The sequence below is a fragment of the Pristiophorus japonicus genome, chromosome 11, assembly GCF_044704955.1.
Source record: "Pristiophorus japonicus isolate sPriJap1 chromosome 11, sPriJap1.hap1, whole genome shotgun sequence".
NCBI classification, from domain to species: domain Eukaryota; kingdom Metazoa; phylum Chordata; class Chondrichthyes; family Pristiophoridae; genus Pristiophorus; species Pristiophorus japonicus.
The window spans coordinates 86,994,195-87,011,664 of record NC_091987.1 but is presented as its reverse complement, the minus strand read 5'-3'; the positions used below and the strand labels follow the sequence as shown (position 1 = coordinate 87,011,664).

The following is a 17,470-nucleotide window of genomic DNA, read 5'->3' as shown; positions in this document are numbered from 1 at the left end:
CCATTTTGTGCCAAAATGGGCGATATATGGGCGTTATACGTCATTTCAGCGGTAAGATGGGCATTAAATGGGTGATAATGCAGGCAAAAAAAGTGGAGGTTCTAGCCCATGGGAATAGTGCAGGAAAGTGGAGTTCAGATCGAAGATCAGCCATGATCTTATTGAATGGCGGAGCAGGCTTTAGGGTCCATATGACCTACTCCTCCTCCTAGTTCTTATGTACATTACATTTTCTTATGGTTTTCTACGGACAGAAACAAATAAAGAACATACACTTATGTAGTGCTTTATCACTTCCTCAGGACATTTCAAAAGCACTTCTCAACCAAAGAATTACTTTTCAATTGCAGTCACTGTTATTTAGAACAATGCAGCAGCCAATTTGTGCAAAGCAAGGTCTCACAGATAGCAGACTGTTGCTATAGAGGCCTCATGCTCAAAAATTAAAGATGTATTTTTAACAGGCTTCAATATGGTGAAAGATTGCCGAAAGGATTTACAGATCTCATAGAGGAGATAGCTGTCAGACAGATCAATGGTTGCATCCTGCTTGATCTTGTCCTTGTCAACCTACCTGTTATGGACAGGTTTGTCCATAATAATTTTGGTAAAGTGAGCACCATTCTGGAACAGAGAAAGACAGATCTAGCAGCCCAAATCTGGGCATCATTTCAGCAGCAGAATTGTATACCACCTCAATCTGTAATATCATGCCACGGTATATTATTCAATCCTTGATCACCATCACACCAGGAGACCAACTCTGGTTCAATGCATAATGTAGAAGGACGAGCCAGGGATATCACCAGGTATAGCTTGGAATAAGGCACAAACCTAGTGAAGCTACTACACAGGGCTATCTGCATGCTAAACACCAAAACCAGAAGACGATAGTCAGAGCTGTACAGTCCCACAACCAAACGATCAGAACAGAACTCTGTAGCCTATCACATCCAGTCAAGAACGGTGGTAGAGAAAAAGATGCCGAAATTACCCCGTCCGATCCGATAAAGCCTCTGGCCGCCGACTCCCCGGAGGGGGGCACCATTTTGGAAATTGCCCTACCTCAGGATTGGAGCTGTGTCCAGGACCGCTCTGCATGTTTTCCTGCCACGGTGCATACGTTTTCCCTTACCAACTGGTGGGGACCCCCTTACGAAATTGCCCCTCGGGAAATTGCCCCTTTTCAAATTGCCCTGCGGGAGCGGCCCCGCTACAGGTCAGTGCCCCCGGCAGCTTTTGCTGTCGGTACACTCTCTGTGCCATGGCGGCACGGCTGCACTTAAAGGGGAGGGAGCACTGCCGTGGCCGCCATGTTAATTCTTTTTGTCGGCCGACTGCCAGGTCGGGCCGACAAGTATGACCACTGGCCCTGGTGGCCCAATGTTTGCTACTAAAGTGGCTGCAGAGTTCACCGCAGCCCTCCACTTTAACTGATGGGGAGAGACGTTATGACGAGCCAGCGCAATTATGTCATCGCCGTGGCGCTGATGACTGACAGCCTCAGCCACTCCGCCCCACCCACACTTCTGCCCCGCTCAAAAAAAATTCCCAAAGTGCTGAATTTCGACAGTCAATGCATGGGGCAGCCAGAACACGAAATCAGTAGGTGCGTCTCATTTCCAGCGGTGGGCAATTTCGGCCCCAAAGAATGAAATAAAGAAAGACTTGCATTTATATAGCACCTTTCATGGCCACAGGATGTCCCAAAGTGCTTTACAGCCAATGAAGTACTTTTGAAGTGCAGTCACTGTTATAATGTAGGAAACAAAAAGTCAACCATCAGGAGGAGGAGGCTCCATGAAGAGTTCCCTCCTCAACCATGGAGAACCCCAGTTTTTGAGTGCAAGAGATAAGGCTAAAATGTTCAAACATAGAAAAGGATAATGCAATAGCATGGACTGGTTGGGCCGAATGACCTGTTTTTGTGCCGTATAGCCTATGTAATTCTATGTAAAGTATCCTTGGTCCAACCATCTTCAGCTGCTTTATCAGGGACCTTTCCTCCAATAAGATCGGGAGTGAGGCAGTCACTAACAATTCAACAGAGTTCATCTCCATTCACAACTCCTCCTACAGCAGGATAACATCCAAGCTTGTCTGACAAGTAGCAGGTAACATTCACACCACTTAAGTACCATGGTAATGACAACGTTAAGCAAGAGAAAGCCCAGAAATCTCCCCTTGATCATCAATAGCACCACCATCACTGTGCGCCCCACCTTCAACATCTTGAGAAGCACTACTTACCAGAAGCTGAACTGGACCAACCATATCAACACAGTAGGCAAAAGAGCATGGGAGAGATTACTTATTCGCCTTCTTCGTCCTCAGTCCTCAAAGCCTCTCCCCTATCTACAAGGCTCAAGTCAGCAGTATGATAGAATGCTCATCACTTGCCTGGATGGGTGCAGCTCCAATCAAGGAGCTCAATACCATCCAGGACAAGCAGTTTACTTGACTGATGCTCCTACTCAATATCCATCTCCGCCACCAACAGCACATGATGGCTGCAGTAAGTACTATCTACAGGATGCACTGCAACAACTCGGCTAGGTTACTTTGACTCCCTCCTTCCCCTCCAGCCTCTATCACTAAGAAGGACATGAGCAGCAATGTCATGAGAACACCATCACCTCTAAATTCCCTTCCAAGTCACACAACACCATCCTAACTGGACATATTGCAGGGTCCTTCATCATTGCAGGGTCAATATCCTGGAATTCCCTACTAACACCATTGTCAATGACTGCCGCAGTTAAAGGAGAAGGCTTACTACCACCACCTCAAAGTAACTAGAGATGTGTCTAGGCCAGCATCAGTCATATCCTGACAAGTTAAAAAAAGTGTGGAAGCAGAAAATTGCATGGTCCCTGCTCCTGTAAAGAGTGTGTATTACCAGATTTACATTGATACTGAAGCAAATACACATCTATGCCAGAATATGCACCGCCTAAGGGAATCAGCAAAGGGATTTACAGGTGGGAAACGGGCACGGTCCCAACCTACACAACTTTTACCAATGTAACTATGTATGCCCACAGGAATTTCCAGGTTTATAGAATACTTGCTGCCATAAGGCTTTCAAAAAAGCTTTACTGTCTTAAAAGTGCTTTCCTGCATAAAGACTCCACTGCACCACTTCATGGATATCCAGTGTCATGTATGTGACCTTTATGTAACAACACTGCAATATTGTAATGTACATAAGAAATGCACACCTTGACCACAGGGGGTGAACTTGTGGGAGACACTCCTCACCTGGTTATCCAAGTATATAAAGGGAGGTCCCACGCAGGGTCATCACTTCTTGGTACTGTGAATAAAGGTTCAGGTCATGGAGTGACCTTGGCCACAGAATGTGCCAGGTGTGGATTTGTGGTATTGTGCAAGGACTTCACATTGGCGACAAGAAACGGGAATCAATGACTCACGAGAATGGCCACCGGCAGCACAGATGAACGGTACTGTGTTGGTGAGAACTGGGACGATTTCACTAAGAGGCTCCAGCAGAGTTTTTTCACGAAGGACTGGCTGGGAGATGCAGCGGCCGACAAGCGAAGGGCTCATCTGCTGACCAGCTGTGGACCTAAGACTTACACGCTCATGAAAGACCTGCTAGCACCCGAGAAGCCGGCGGACAAAACCTTTGAAGAGCTCAGCAAACTAATCGGTGAGCACCTCAAACTGGCGAGCAGCGTACACATGGCCCGACACAGATTGTATACCCACCGACGTCGGGAAGGACAGAGCATACCGGATTTCGTTGCGGACTTCCGGCGCTTGGCCAGCCTCTAAGTTCACAGACGCCTGCAGGGGGGAAATGCTAAGGGATTTCTTTATTGAGGGCATCGGTCATGCTGGGATTTTCAGAAAGCTAATTGAGACCAAGGACTTGACCTTGGAAGTGGCGGCATTGATGGCTCAGACTTTTATGGTGGGGGAGGAGGAAACCAAGATAATATACGCGCGCAATTCTGCCTCCAACGTGGCGAAGGATCAGGGAGTCAATATCATAAAGCGACACAGAGCCCCGCAGGCAGGCAAGGGCAGTTCGACACACCCCAGGCAGCAATAGACCCAAGAGTAAGTCTCCAACAGAGACAATGGCAGGCTGAATGGACATTTATGCCCCCCCAGTGGACAATGCGGCCCGGGATGGGGCCATTGACACCCACTAACAGGGTGCTCAAGGGCAGTTAAAGGGACAATCAGTGAGGAATGCCTTGTAACAGCTCTTTTGTTTACAACATTGTGAATTTCAGTTCGTGCTGGAGGTGTGGGGGCAGACAGGCTGCCAGGACTTGCAGGTTTCAACAGTTCGTCTGCAGAAATTGTAACCTCAGTGGCCATTTAGCCAGAATGTGCAGAAAGCCTGTAACCAGGCTAATATACGAGGCGGATGAACCAGATGAGGGGTCTGCGAGGCAGGATAATGCTTGGGGCAAATCAATGGATGCTGAAGTTCAGTGGGTTCATGTGGCAAACATTCACAGCTCATATACCAAAACGCCACCTATGACGATGAAAGTCCTATTAAACGGCATCCCTGTACGCATGGAGCTGGACACGGGGGCCAGCCAGTCACTCATGAGTGTTCAACAATTCAAAAAGCTGTGGCCACTCAAAGCCAGCAGACCCAAACTAGAACGCAATGAGACGCAATTACGGACGTACACCAAATAAATCATTCCAGTGCTAGGCAGTGCAATGTTGGCAGTCACACACAATGGATCAGTGAACCGGCTGCCGCTCTGGATTCTGGATTGTCACGGGCAATGGTCCTGCATTATTGGGGAGGAGCTGGTTAGCTGAGATGAACTGGAAATGGGGGTATGTGCACACCATGTCATCTGTGGAGCGAAGTTCATGCTCACAGGTCCTACAGCAAGTTGGGTCATTATTTCAACCTGGCGTCGGGACGTTCAAAGTAGTGATACGCATCACCCCGGACACCAGACCAGTGCACCACAAAGCCAGAGCTGTGCCGTATATGATGTGGGAGAAAACTGAGAGTGAGTTGGACCGGTTGCTGAGAGAGGGCATCATCTCGCCCGTTGAATTCAGCGACTGGGCAAGCCCCGTCATTCCCGTCCTAAAAGCGGATGGCTCGGTCAGGATCTACAAGGCCACTATCAACCGGGTGTCCCTACAAGACCAATACACGCTCCTGAGAGCGGAGGACCTTGTTGCCATGCTGGCAGGTGGCAAGCTGTTCACCAAGATGGACCTCACTTCAGCCTACATGACCCAAGAACTGGCTGACGAATCTAAACTACTGACCACAATCACCACCCACAAGGGACTGTTTGTTTACAACAGGTGCCCGTTTGGCATTCGATCAACGGCCGCAATTTTTCAAAGAAACATGGAAAGCCTGCTCAAATCCATTCCTGGAACGATTGTATTCCAGGACGACATCCTCATCACCGGTCGTGACACCGAGGAACACCTCCACAACCTGGAGGAGGTGCTACGCCGACTGGACCGGGTAGGCCTGTGACTCAAGAAGTCTAAGTGTATGTTTTTGGCTCCCGAGGTTGAGTTTCTGGGCAGGAGGGTTGCAGCAGATGGGATTCGACCCACCGAATCCAAAACAGAGGCAATTCGACGAGCGCCCAGGCCCTGCAACACATTGGAGTTGCGTTCATTTCTGGGACTCTTGAACTATTTTGGGAACTTTCTGCCGAACTTAAGCACATTGTTGGAACTGCTACATGTGCTCCTGCATAAGGGTTGCGATTGGTTTTGGGGGGACTGTCAGGAATGGGCTTTCAATCAGGCGCGGAACCTACTTTGTTCAAATAAGTTTTTGACCCTGTACGACCCCCGTAAGAAATTAGTTCTGACATGTGATGCATCGTTCTATGGGGTTGGGTGCATGTTGTAGCAGGGTAACGCTGAGGGCCAACTACAACTTGTGGCTTATGCTTCCAGGTCACTCTCTCAAGCTGAACGGGGATATGGGATGGTTGAGAACGAAGCACTCGCATGTGTCTATGGGGTGAAAAAGATGCACCAGTACCTGTTTGGCAGGAGGTTAGAATTAGAAACGGACCACAAGCCGTTAACATCCCTGCTGTCAGACAGCAAGGCTGTCAATGCCAATGCATCAGCTCGCATACAGCGGTGGGCTCTCACGCTCGCTGAGTATGACTACACAATCTGGCACCAGCCCGGCACCGAAAACTGTGTTGACGCGCTCAGCAGGCTTCCACTGGCCACCACTGAAGGGGCAGCGGAGCAAAGCGCTGAGATGGTCATGGCTGTCGATGCCTTTGACAGCGCAGGCTCCCCCATCACAGCCCGCCAGATCAAAATCTGGACCAACAGAGATCCCCTCCTATCCTTGATTAAGAAATGTGTCCTGACTGGGGATTGGGCGCCCGCACTCGGAGCATGCCCTGAGGAAGTCAGACCATTTCACAGACGGATGGATGAGCTCTCCATCCAAGCCGACTGCCTACTATGGGGCAGCCGGGTAGTCATGCCCCAGAGGGGCAGGGAAACATTCATCAGGGAGCTCCACAGCGAGCACCCAGGCATCGTGCTGATGAAGGCCATTGCCCGGTCACATGTGTGGTGGCCGGGAATTGATTCAGACCTGGAACACTGTATTCGCAGGTGCACGACGTGTGCCCAGCTAAGTAATGCTCCCAGGAAGGCCCCACTCAGCCCGTGGCCCTGGCCCACCAGGCCATGATCTGTATTCACGTAGACTATGCGGGCCCGTTCACGGGAAAGATGTTTCTCATTGTGGTTGATGCGTACTCGAAATGGATTGAGTGCATCATTTTGAATTCGTGCATGACATCCACCACTGTGGAGAGTCTGCGCGTGGTCTTTGCGACCCACGGCTTGCCAGACATCCTTGTTAGCGATAATGGCGCATGTTTCACAAGCTACGAATTCCGGGAGTTCATGTCGGGTAATGGCATTAACCATGCCAGGACAGCACCGTTCAAGCCGTCCTCCAATGGCCAGGCGGAACGTGCGGTCCAAATCATAAAACAAGCCATGCTCCGGATTCAAGGACCCTCCTTTCAATGCCGCCTATCGTTCCTCCTGCTGGCCTATAGGTCCCGACCGCACTCGTTCACGGGGTTCCCGCCCGCGGAGCTACTCATGAAACGAACACTCAAAACTCGGCCGTCCCTCATTCATCCAGTCCTGTCCGACATTGTTGAGGGCAAGCGCCAGTCCCAAAATGAGTACCATGACCGAAATTCAAGGGGGAGATGTATAGAAATTGATGACCCCGTAATTGTTCTCAATCACGCTTTGGGGCCCAAATGGCTTGAGGGTACTGTAATAGACAAAGAGGGGAATAGGGTCATAGTGGTTAAACTTAATGGGCAGATATGCCGCAAGCATCTGGACCAAGTTAAAAAAAGGTTCAGCATGGATACTGAGGAACCTGAGGAAAATCATGAGATGATATTCACACCACCGCCAGTGAACGAGCAACAAGAACATTCAGTAGCATGCACAGTCCCTGCGGTCAGCCCGGACAGGCCGGAATCACCACAGGTGACAGACACTCACGCCAAGGCTCAACAACCAGAGCCCCAACTGCGGCGCTCCACGAGAGAGCGCAGACCACCCGAGAGACTTAACCTATGATCCCACTAAGATGTTGAGGGGGAGATGATGTCATGTATGTAACCTTTATGTAACAACACTGCAATACTGTAATGTACGTGAGAAATGCACACCTTGACCACAGCGGGTGAACTTGTGGGAGACACTCCTCACCTGGTCATCCAGGAATATAAAGGGAGGTCCCACGCAGGGTCATCACTTCTTGGTCCTGTGAATAAAGGTTCAGGTCATGGAGTGACCTTGTCCATAGAATGTGCCTCGTGTGGATTTGTGGTATTGTGTAAGGACTTAACATCCAACATAAGGGCCCTGAAATCCCAGTTCTAGGCTTCCCACGGGCAGTTGCCTGAAAGCAGTTTTAAGCCTCTTCTGCATGCGCATCGGAGCGTGTGCACATCTAAACGGATGTAAAGCTGGAGTTGGAGTCACGTGGGCCTGGACACCCAATCAAGGTCAAGTATTCTCATTCATAATAATGGGAACTCCGTAAGTAGGAGTTCTCATTATTATGAATGAGAAACACCCACCCCCCCCCAACACTAAAACACAAATAAAAAATAGAAAAAAAACCTCACAGATTTAACATTAATTTACATTAAAGTTAATAACTGTGTTAGAAAAGAAAATATTTTTCCCATTTTTTAAGTTCTGTAATTAGGGTTTAAAATAAACTTCCCTTAGGGGGCAGGGTTTTTAACATAAAAATGTGTTTTTAAATTTTATTTTTATATGTTTTTTATGTGTTTTAAAACTCTAACGCTGGTAAAAGTAGTTTATGTGCTTGCTTTTACCAGGCGCAAGCATTTTAAGGACATTCGCTGGGCAAGAGATGGGCAAATACTGCAATCTCGCCCATGCAAATGTCCTTTTCCCCAAGATGCGTTGGATCTGACAAGCCAGAACATAACAGATCGGAAAAGCTGGTTTTTGGCACATGCGCATTGCGCGCCGAAAACCTGCTTTTGCGATGATCCCCGGATCCGTACACACTCCGTACGGACCCGGGGAGGCCGGAATTTCAGACCCAAGAACAAAAGAAGATAAGAAATAGGAGCAGGAGTAAGCCATTTGGCCCTCGAACTTGCTCTGACATTCAATCAGATCATGGCTGACCTGATCTTGGTCTCAACTCCACTTTCCTGCCTGTTCCCCATAACCCTTGACTCCCCTGATGGTCACAAGGGTGTATCTTTGAAACTTCAAAAATTTAATTATTACACCAAGTCTAGAGGACTCAATGGACTCGGTCTCAATATGGTGCATATTTTCATCCTGCAAGATGTTATACCCCATTGATAAGAATGAGCAAATGATACATGAATCAATTGTGACTTCTCAAGAAACACTGTATAGAGGACTACAGGAAGCAAAGATTCAATTTTTAAAAGTAGCTTTACTGCATAATGTACTGGGCCCCATTGATAACATCGTGCAAAAGGTATCATTGACAACTTTCTCTTCTTGTCATGTGAAATGTACTATGTAAAAAATAATTGCTTTCCCTTCACTTTCTGCCATGCACCACTGAATGTACCCAAACAATAAAATATGGAAGGTATGAACCCAAATAAAATGGCAATACTAGCCAAAGTAATCAACCAGACAGCAAAATAGAAGGTTTTATAAAGTATTTAAAAAAAACTGGCTTATACAGTGCAGAACAAAGCTCTGATACATTTCCATCATTTACAATGTCATCTAGAATAGCTTAATTATGGTATAATTTTATAATGTAATCCAAAAGAGCTATTCTTTCATTTTTATCTTTCTGTTATGTAGAATTCCCTAGTGAGTTTGATAATGGCTTGGTTTGGTCAAAATGATGTTCTCTTGTACATATTAATAAGCTGGTCATATTGATAGAGAAATCCCCTAACTGTTCCGACTGCATTAGCAACATTTTAACCAAAGTCTGGATCCTTCAAATCAACAATGTTAGTTTTAAAGCTTAATTCTCTTACACATTTACATAGCTCCGATTCAAAGAGATTGGACCTTTTTTAGGGCTAAAATTTGGCCCTCCGGTTAAAACAGCGTACTTGCCTGAGGTGCAATGTCCTCTCACTTCCCTTCCCCCCCATCTCTGGCTACCTGCGCTGATTTCTTAACTCTCTGCAAGGGTTTTCTGTGCGGCCACTTTTGAAAAAAAAACTAAACTAAAAAAAATCCTAACTAACTCACTTACACTGGCGCAAATTAAATGTGCAGAATGGGGATTTTTAAGATCCTCCAGAAAAATCAAGTTGCTCCAAAAAAGAACGGAGCAACTTCTGGGGAAATTTGGCCCATATTCTTATCACTCTTGGATCAGAGAGGTAAACCAGCTAACAGCCATAAAAAACAGATGATTTCCCTAACTGATTTTGTTTTTTCTTTGATGAAGTTAGATATATTTTGGCAGACAGTACCAGATACATTGCTAGATACCAATGTGACTAAGGAATATACCTCATGTTTCCTTGAGTTCTTGGGATTTCCATTGTTGAACGTTACGGCAAATTTCTTTGATACCTTATGACCTTGGTCATTTTCGGTGCTCGTCGGTGAAGCTAAACAAAATAAAATCACATATTACACTGCAGACACATTGAGCAGGTTCTGTCATATATCATTATAGAAATCTAAAAAGAGTTGATATAAAGCATATTAATCTATTTCCTAAATCTTACATGAGTAAATATTTTGAGGTCTTTTGTTGTGCGTTGCTCTCCATTAAGTGCAACTGTCCATTATATCAATATAGACCATCGTACATCAGTTCTTCATACAGCTTCATACAGTAGTTGGAGGACAAGTACTGTAGTTCAAAAATAACCTCATTGAACCTTACAGAACAGAAGGAGGCCACTCTTGCCAGTGAAAACAGTTTCTCCCTGTCTACTCTAGCAAAACCTTTCATAATTTTGAATACCTCTATCAAATCTTCCCTTAACCTTCTCTGCTCTAAGAGAATAATCCCAGCTTCTCCAGTCTCTCCACATAATTGAAGTCCCTCATCCCTATAATAAGATGAACTGGGAATGGGTCCAATTCAATCTCAATTTAAGGTCATTTCTGTCAGTTTTCTAATTGGTCATGTCATATAGTGAATCAATATTAACAATTTTTAATATATTTTATTTTATTCAATCTTGCAACTAGTGATATGTGTTCACCTAAAGTAATCTATAGAGGCAGAATGTTTGGCATTAAAGTTCACATCATTCAATGACCTTCCATATTTGGAGATTGGGCAAGATGTGTACACAAACTTTTCATCCTGGATGCAGTGCCACTGTGACAAACACTGAACCTAATAGCTGGCCAAGATCTGACAAATTAGTCAAATGTATGGTTAGCAAATTCAAGTGTCAGGTCATCTTTGAACTTGATTATGCAAGATGCGAAAACATAGAAACATAGAAACATAGAAAATAGGTGCAGGAGTAGGCCATTCGGCCCTTCTAGCCTGCACCGCCATTCAATGAGTTCATGGCTGAACATGCAACTTCAGTACTCCATTCCTGCTTTCTCACCATACCCCTTGATTCCCCTAGTAGTAAGGACTCCATCTAACTCAGTTTTGAATATATTTAGTGAATTGGCCTCAACAACTTTCTGTGGTAGAGAATTCCACAGGTTCACCACTCTCTGGGTGAAGAAATTCCTCCTCATCTCGGTCCTAAATGGCTTACCCCTTATCCTTAGACTGCGTCCCCTGGTTCTGGACTTCCCCAACATTGGGAACATTCTTCCTGCATCTAACCTGTCTAACCCCGTCAGAATTTTAAACGTTTCTATGAGGTCCCCTCTCATTCTTCTGAACTCCAGTGAATACAAGCCCAGTTGATCCAGTCTTTCTTGATAGGTCAGTCCCGCCATCCCGGGAATCAGTCTGGTGAACCTTCGCTGCACTCCCTCAATAGCAAGAATGTCCTTCCTCAGGTTAGGAGACCAAAACTGTACACAATACTCCAGGTGTGGCCTCACCAAGGCCCTGTACAACTGTAGCAACACCTCCCTGCCCCTGTACTCAAATCCCCTCGCTATGAAGGCCAACATGCCATTTGCTGTCTTAACCGCCTGCTGTACCTGCATGCCAACCTTCAATGACTGATGTACCATGACACCCAGGTCTCGTTGCACCTCCCCTTTTCCTAATCTGTCACCATTCAGATAATAGTCTGTCTCTCTGTTTTTACCACCAAAGTGGATAACCTCACATTTATCCACATTATACTTCATCTGCCATGCATTTGCCCACTCATCTGCAGCCTCATAGCATCCTCCTCGCAGCTCACACTGTCACCCAACTTAGTGTCATCCGCAAATTTGGAGATACTATATTTAATCCCCTCGTCTAAATCATTAATATACAGTGTAAACAGCTGGGGCCCCAGCACAGAACCTTGCGGTACCCCACTAGTCACTGCCTGCCATTCTGAAAAGTCCCCATTTACTCCTACTCTTTGCTTCCTGTCTGACAACCAGTTCTCAATCCATGTCAGCACACTACCCCCAATCCCATGTGCTTTAACTTTGCACATTAATTTTTTGTGTGGGATCTTGTCGAAAGCCTTCTGAAAGTCCAAATATACCACATCAACTGGTTCTCCCTTGTCCACTCTACTGGAAACATCCTCAAAAAATTCCAGAAGATTTGTCAAGCATGATTTCCCTTTCACAAATCCATGCTGACTTGGACCTATCATATCACCTCTTTCCAAATGATGCAAACATCTTAATTTACACCAACGAGCTAAATTTTAACGAATATTTTCAATGAAATTTTCACAGAGGTAATGGAGAGCATGCATAAATAAAATGAACAACAATATTGACAAACAGTGACGTAGAACAGCAATGGGAAACATTTAAAACGGTGTTCAACAGAGTCTAGGAAAAATAGATGCCGCTAAAAAACAAGAACCAGCTAAACACTAATGAGACACCATAGATGAATAAAGCCACAAGGGAAAAATTGAGGGTAAGAAAAGAGGCATAAATTAAATACAAGCACTGCAGGGGAGAACATGATAAGGGAGAATATGAAGAGATTAGGAGAGAAGTCAAAAAACAATTCGGAATGCAAAGAGAAATTATGAAATTAAATTATCAAGGAAGCTGAAATAAAATACCTGTAGTAACATATTTTACAGGCGGGTAAATAAAAAAAGGAAGGTCAGGATGGGAATAGGGCCACTAAGGGATGGACAGGATAATACCACAGGCAGCAATAGAGGGATGGCAGAGGTATTAAAATTCAATCAAATTTACACAGAGAGGTAATGGAGAGAATGCATAAATAATAAATTAATACAAAAAGCAACTTACAAGTCACAGTAGTAAAGTAGCTGGTGGGCTTGCTCCAGATACCATTCTCTTTTGCTTTGGTAACTCGTACTCCAAATTCATAAACAGTATTTGGTTTAAGATTGTCTATCATTGTTTCACTCGTTGGGCAGCATTGATACAGCCATTTCTTGTTCTTTTCTTTTTCTCTGTACCGAACTGTATAATGCCTAAAGGAAAATTTTAAAGCATTACAAGCTGATTAGAGAGATTGCTTGTCCACAGTGTAACCGCCTAATATCAATCCATACAATAAGATGACACAGTTTTACAGATGGAAAATCCATTTATAGTAACCATGTGTCCAATATAACTACAATAACAACATGTTATTGAAATAAGGCAACTGCTTAGCTTCGCTTGTCAAGAACAGAGGCCCAACATTCCCCCTTTTCACTAAAAAGAGGGAAAAAAGCATGAATTTCAAAAAAATCAATTGGCCTCTAATGAAATCACAAGGACAAGTGGCCTTCAAATGTAAAGTTGTGAGAATGCAATTCTCACTATATAAAAGTAGCTGCAAATCACAGTGCACTGCAGGAATGATCCTTTAATACTTCTCAAGTAGCGAACAAGCCATCTAAACAACATAACTGTCAAAAGGTTTGATCATCCAGAGGGCATAATTGTCGGAGAAAATAGCTGAACGCCAGCAGATAAAAAGCTGATTTGGAGACGAGACGCTATAATTCCTGGTGATGACAATAATGGAGCAGCAATAACTCATTTTCTGGGGAGGGAACAATCCTCTAGAATACAAAGAGTGCAGGAGGCATGGCAACTCATCACACGTAGAAGCACTGCTATTTCTGCTGTTTAGGGGACCTGTCAGGAGGTCCAGAAGAAGGTGTCCAACTAAATGAAGACCAGAGAGGTATGGCATGAATATTATTGTAAATTAGGAGCAATTTGGATTTGTTTACCTTACAAAAAGTCAATATCCACAAAGCCATGGAACTGTGAGGAGACCAGTACGCTATAATCTTATTCCAAATATCCCGGATTGTCCCTTTCATGTCCTTAGAATGCCTCACAGCGTTTCATAGGAACAGGAGTGGACCATTTAACCCCTCACGCCTAATCATAGCTGATCTGTACCTCAACTCAATTTCCCTTCTGCGTCAGCCATGGCTCAGTGTGAACACTCTCGGCTCATAGTCAGAAGGTTGTGGGTTCAAGTCCCACTCCAGTGACTTGAGTACATAATCTGGGCTGACACTTAAATGCAGTACTGAGGGAGTGCTGCATTGTTAGAGGTGCCGTCTTTCGGATGAAATGTTAAACCGAGGCCCCGTCTGCCTTCTCAGCTAGCTGTAAGCGATCCCATGGCACTATTCGAAGAACAGGTAAGTGCTCTCTGGTCAACATTTATCCCTCCACCAACATCACTAAAACAAAATATCTGGTCATTATCTCATTGTAGTTTGTGGGATCTTGCTATGCACAAATTAGCTGCCGTATTTCCTACATTACATCAGTGACTACATGTGTCTAGACTTCCCTAGAAAATAAATGCCCTACATAATCAGCACTATATCCATAGAAAATATAGAAACATAGAAAATAGGTGCAGGAGTAGGCCATTCGGCCCTTTGAGCCTGCACCGCCATTCAATGGGTTCATGGCTGAACATGCAACTTCAGTACCCCATTCCTGCTTTCTCGCCATCCCCCTAGTAGTAAGGACTACATCTAACTCCTTTTTGAATATATTTAGTGAATTGGCCTCAACAACTTTCTGTGGTAGAGAATTCCACAGGTTCACCACTCTCTGGGTGAAGAAGTTTCTCCTCATCTCGGTCCTAAATGGCTTACCCCTTATCCTTAGACTGTGACCCCTGGTTCTGGACTTCCCCAACATTGGGAACATTCTTCCTGCATCTAACCTGTCTAAACCCATCAGAATTTTAAACGTTTCTATGAGGTCTCCTCTCATTCTTCTGAACTCCAGTGAATACAAGCCCAGTTGATCCAGTCTTTCTTGATATGTCAGTCCCGGGAATCAGTCTGGTGAACCTTCGCTGCATTCCCTCAATAGCAAGAATGTCCTTCCTCAGGTTAGGAGACCAAAACTGTACACAATACTCCAGGTGTGGCCTCACCAAGGCCCTGTACAACTGTAGCAACACCTCCCTGCCCCTGTACTCAAATCCCCTCGCTATGAAGGCCAACATGCCATTTGCTTTCTTAACCACCTGCTGTACCTGCATGCCAACCTTCAATGGCTGATGTACCATGACACCCAGGTCTCGTTGCACCTCCCCTTTTCCTAATCTGTCACCATTCAGATAATATTCTGTCTCTCTGTTTTTACCACCAAAGTGAATAACCTCATATTTATCCACATTATACTTCATCTGCCATGCATTTGCCACTATATCACTTGCAATGTCAGTAGAACCCTAAACCAAACCAGCTTGCCATTGCTTGCCCGGGAATAATTAACACTGACACTTGAAATGTAAAGTATCCACCAACTGTGACATAAGTTACGAGAAAATATTATGACAAACGAAGCCTAACAAATCCACTCCATCTGACAAAAGTCAGACTTTTAAAAATTCTGGAATACGGCATTGACATCATGTCTGCCTGCAAATTTGCCGTTATATGCATTATTTAGATATCAGCACTTCATTGGCAAATAAAAACTTATAAAAGCAATCTAGTGGGTTTAATAAACCCAATGTGGGCTCTTAAAACCAAATGAGCGACAGCATATTTGTTAGATTCGTCGAGCTCAGTTGAACTCATCTAAAATTAACCAGTTTTTTTTTGATTATCATGTTCACGCCTCTTAATGAGAGATCTGGGATGGCCTTTTGAGCCAGAAATTCCTGCATATAAGATTGGCTCTCATTCTTAGGCTCTAAACAAATTGTACTCCATCACAGATTTCCCAGTTAAATAGCTTTAGAACACTTTCAAAAATGTAACCTTTTGAGAGCACTCCCCAGGGTTTGAACACAACCACTATCGACAGCATCACTGAATTAAATTCTGGTTCCATGTAGCAAATTCTAGCATGCAAGACAGAAATGTTCTTGTTTACATATTAAAGAACACTAAAGTACAGCAGTAAATTAATTGAACAAATATAGAATTACTTATTATATTTAATAAGGTTCAGCACACTTTCATTTTTTTGCCATTGCCATGTTTATTTTTGGGTTAATTTTTATGGTCACATTCGTTTTTAAAGTAGCCTCCAGTGGATAATTCAGTTAAAACTAAAACAAGATTGCTAGTTAGAGATTCTTTTAAATTCTGCTGCTTTTATTTTTTTACTTCTTGCTTCATTTCAACTTCATCACTTATTTCTTCGTTGTTAAATTATTTCTGTTGAAATATTTCTTCTTGATTTTTTTTTGTCAATTTAATGGGCTCAATTTTCCCCAATGCCGTTTTTTGCCGTATTTCAAGAGTTACGCATATTGTTTGGGGGCGAACTACTCCAAAAAAAAACTTGAAAGTTTCCCCATTCTAATTTTTGAAATTGGCACCACGCAGCCTGTCCTTTAGTTTCGGGGGTGGGGGTGGGGTGGGGGGGGGGGGTGGAGCCTAATGTCTGCGCCGAAAAAATGATGCCCCCCCACTTCTGCACATGCGCAAAAAAAAAAATGATGTTTTTGACGAGATTGCTATGGGCGCGCATGCCCAGTAGATCTCCCAGTCGGCATTCAGCCATTTTTAAAGAGCCAGTTGTGTGTGAGAACTTTAATTCTCATTGGAAAAATTGGAGCTGCAATACAATATGCAACGTGGCTCAAGGACCAAAAATTTCTCACAGGATGAAGTGGAGGCACTGGTTACTGTAATTGAAGGCAGATGGCACGAGCTGGACACCAGCAGAAGTAACGTAGAAGTTTCACCATAAGAAATGAAGAAATGTTGGAACCAACTTTCACAAGATTACTGTGCAATGGTGACCATCCCGAGGTCCCGAGGCCGGTGCAAAAAGAAGTGGCAGCACCTTGGTCAAGTAGTTAGTGTAAATAATATTTTCATTTATTCACTGGAATTGCAATTGTAAATGTGACCATCTGTATATGTCCCAGCCAGCACAAAGACATCCTCTCTAAAAAGTTATATTTTCATCTTTGCAGAGGAAGGTGGCACACAACAGAGAGAGAACTCAAACAGGAGGAAGTCCGGCAAATCTGCACCCACTGACACCTCTGTTATATTTTGCAGAACTTGAGGCCAATCCTGACCCGGCTGAAGCCGATGCGGAAGACGATTCAGATGTGGATGAGCCTGAAGAGGACAACATTTCCAATCCCACCTTCCAGACCAAGAGCATGGAAGTGAAGGGGAGGGGGAGGATGACGCTGCCACCATTGTACTCACTCTGGAAGAGCCGCCGATTGAGATGCCAGCCCCTTTCCTGAGAGATACGAGTGTTGGGAAATTTCATGGTTTTGCACCATGAGGTCTGAGGCTGAGTCTGAGGCTGCGGGTCCCAGTGGGATGCAGCGAGCCACACCCAGGGTGAGGAGTGGAAGGAGAGCTCGACAGCTCTCCTGAGGTGCAGGATG

General features: G+C 44.7%; 1 protein-coding gene across 1 annotated transcript in view; it reads right to left on the bottom strand.

Moving 5' to 3' along the window:
• Positions 1-234: 234 nt before the first annotated feature.
• LOC139275552 (target of Nesh-SH3-like) overlaps positions 235-17,470 on the bottom strand; it is a 198,151-nt gene continuing 180,915 nt past the window's right edge. Inside the window, exons 7-10 of the mRNA XM_070892720.1 lie at positions 12,916-13,103; positions 10,051-10,151; positions 575-624; positions 235-244 (exon numbers count right to left, since the gene is read on the bottom strand). Of these exons, the coding sequence (XP_070748821.1) occupies positions 235-244; positions 575-624; positions 10,051-10,151; positions 12,916-13,103 (349 nt within the window). The remainder of the gene's footprint in view (positions 245-574; positions 625-10,050; positions 10,152-12,915; positions 13,104-17,470) is intronic.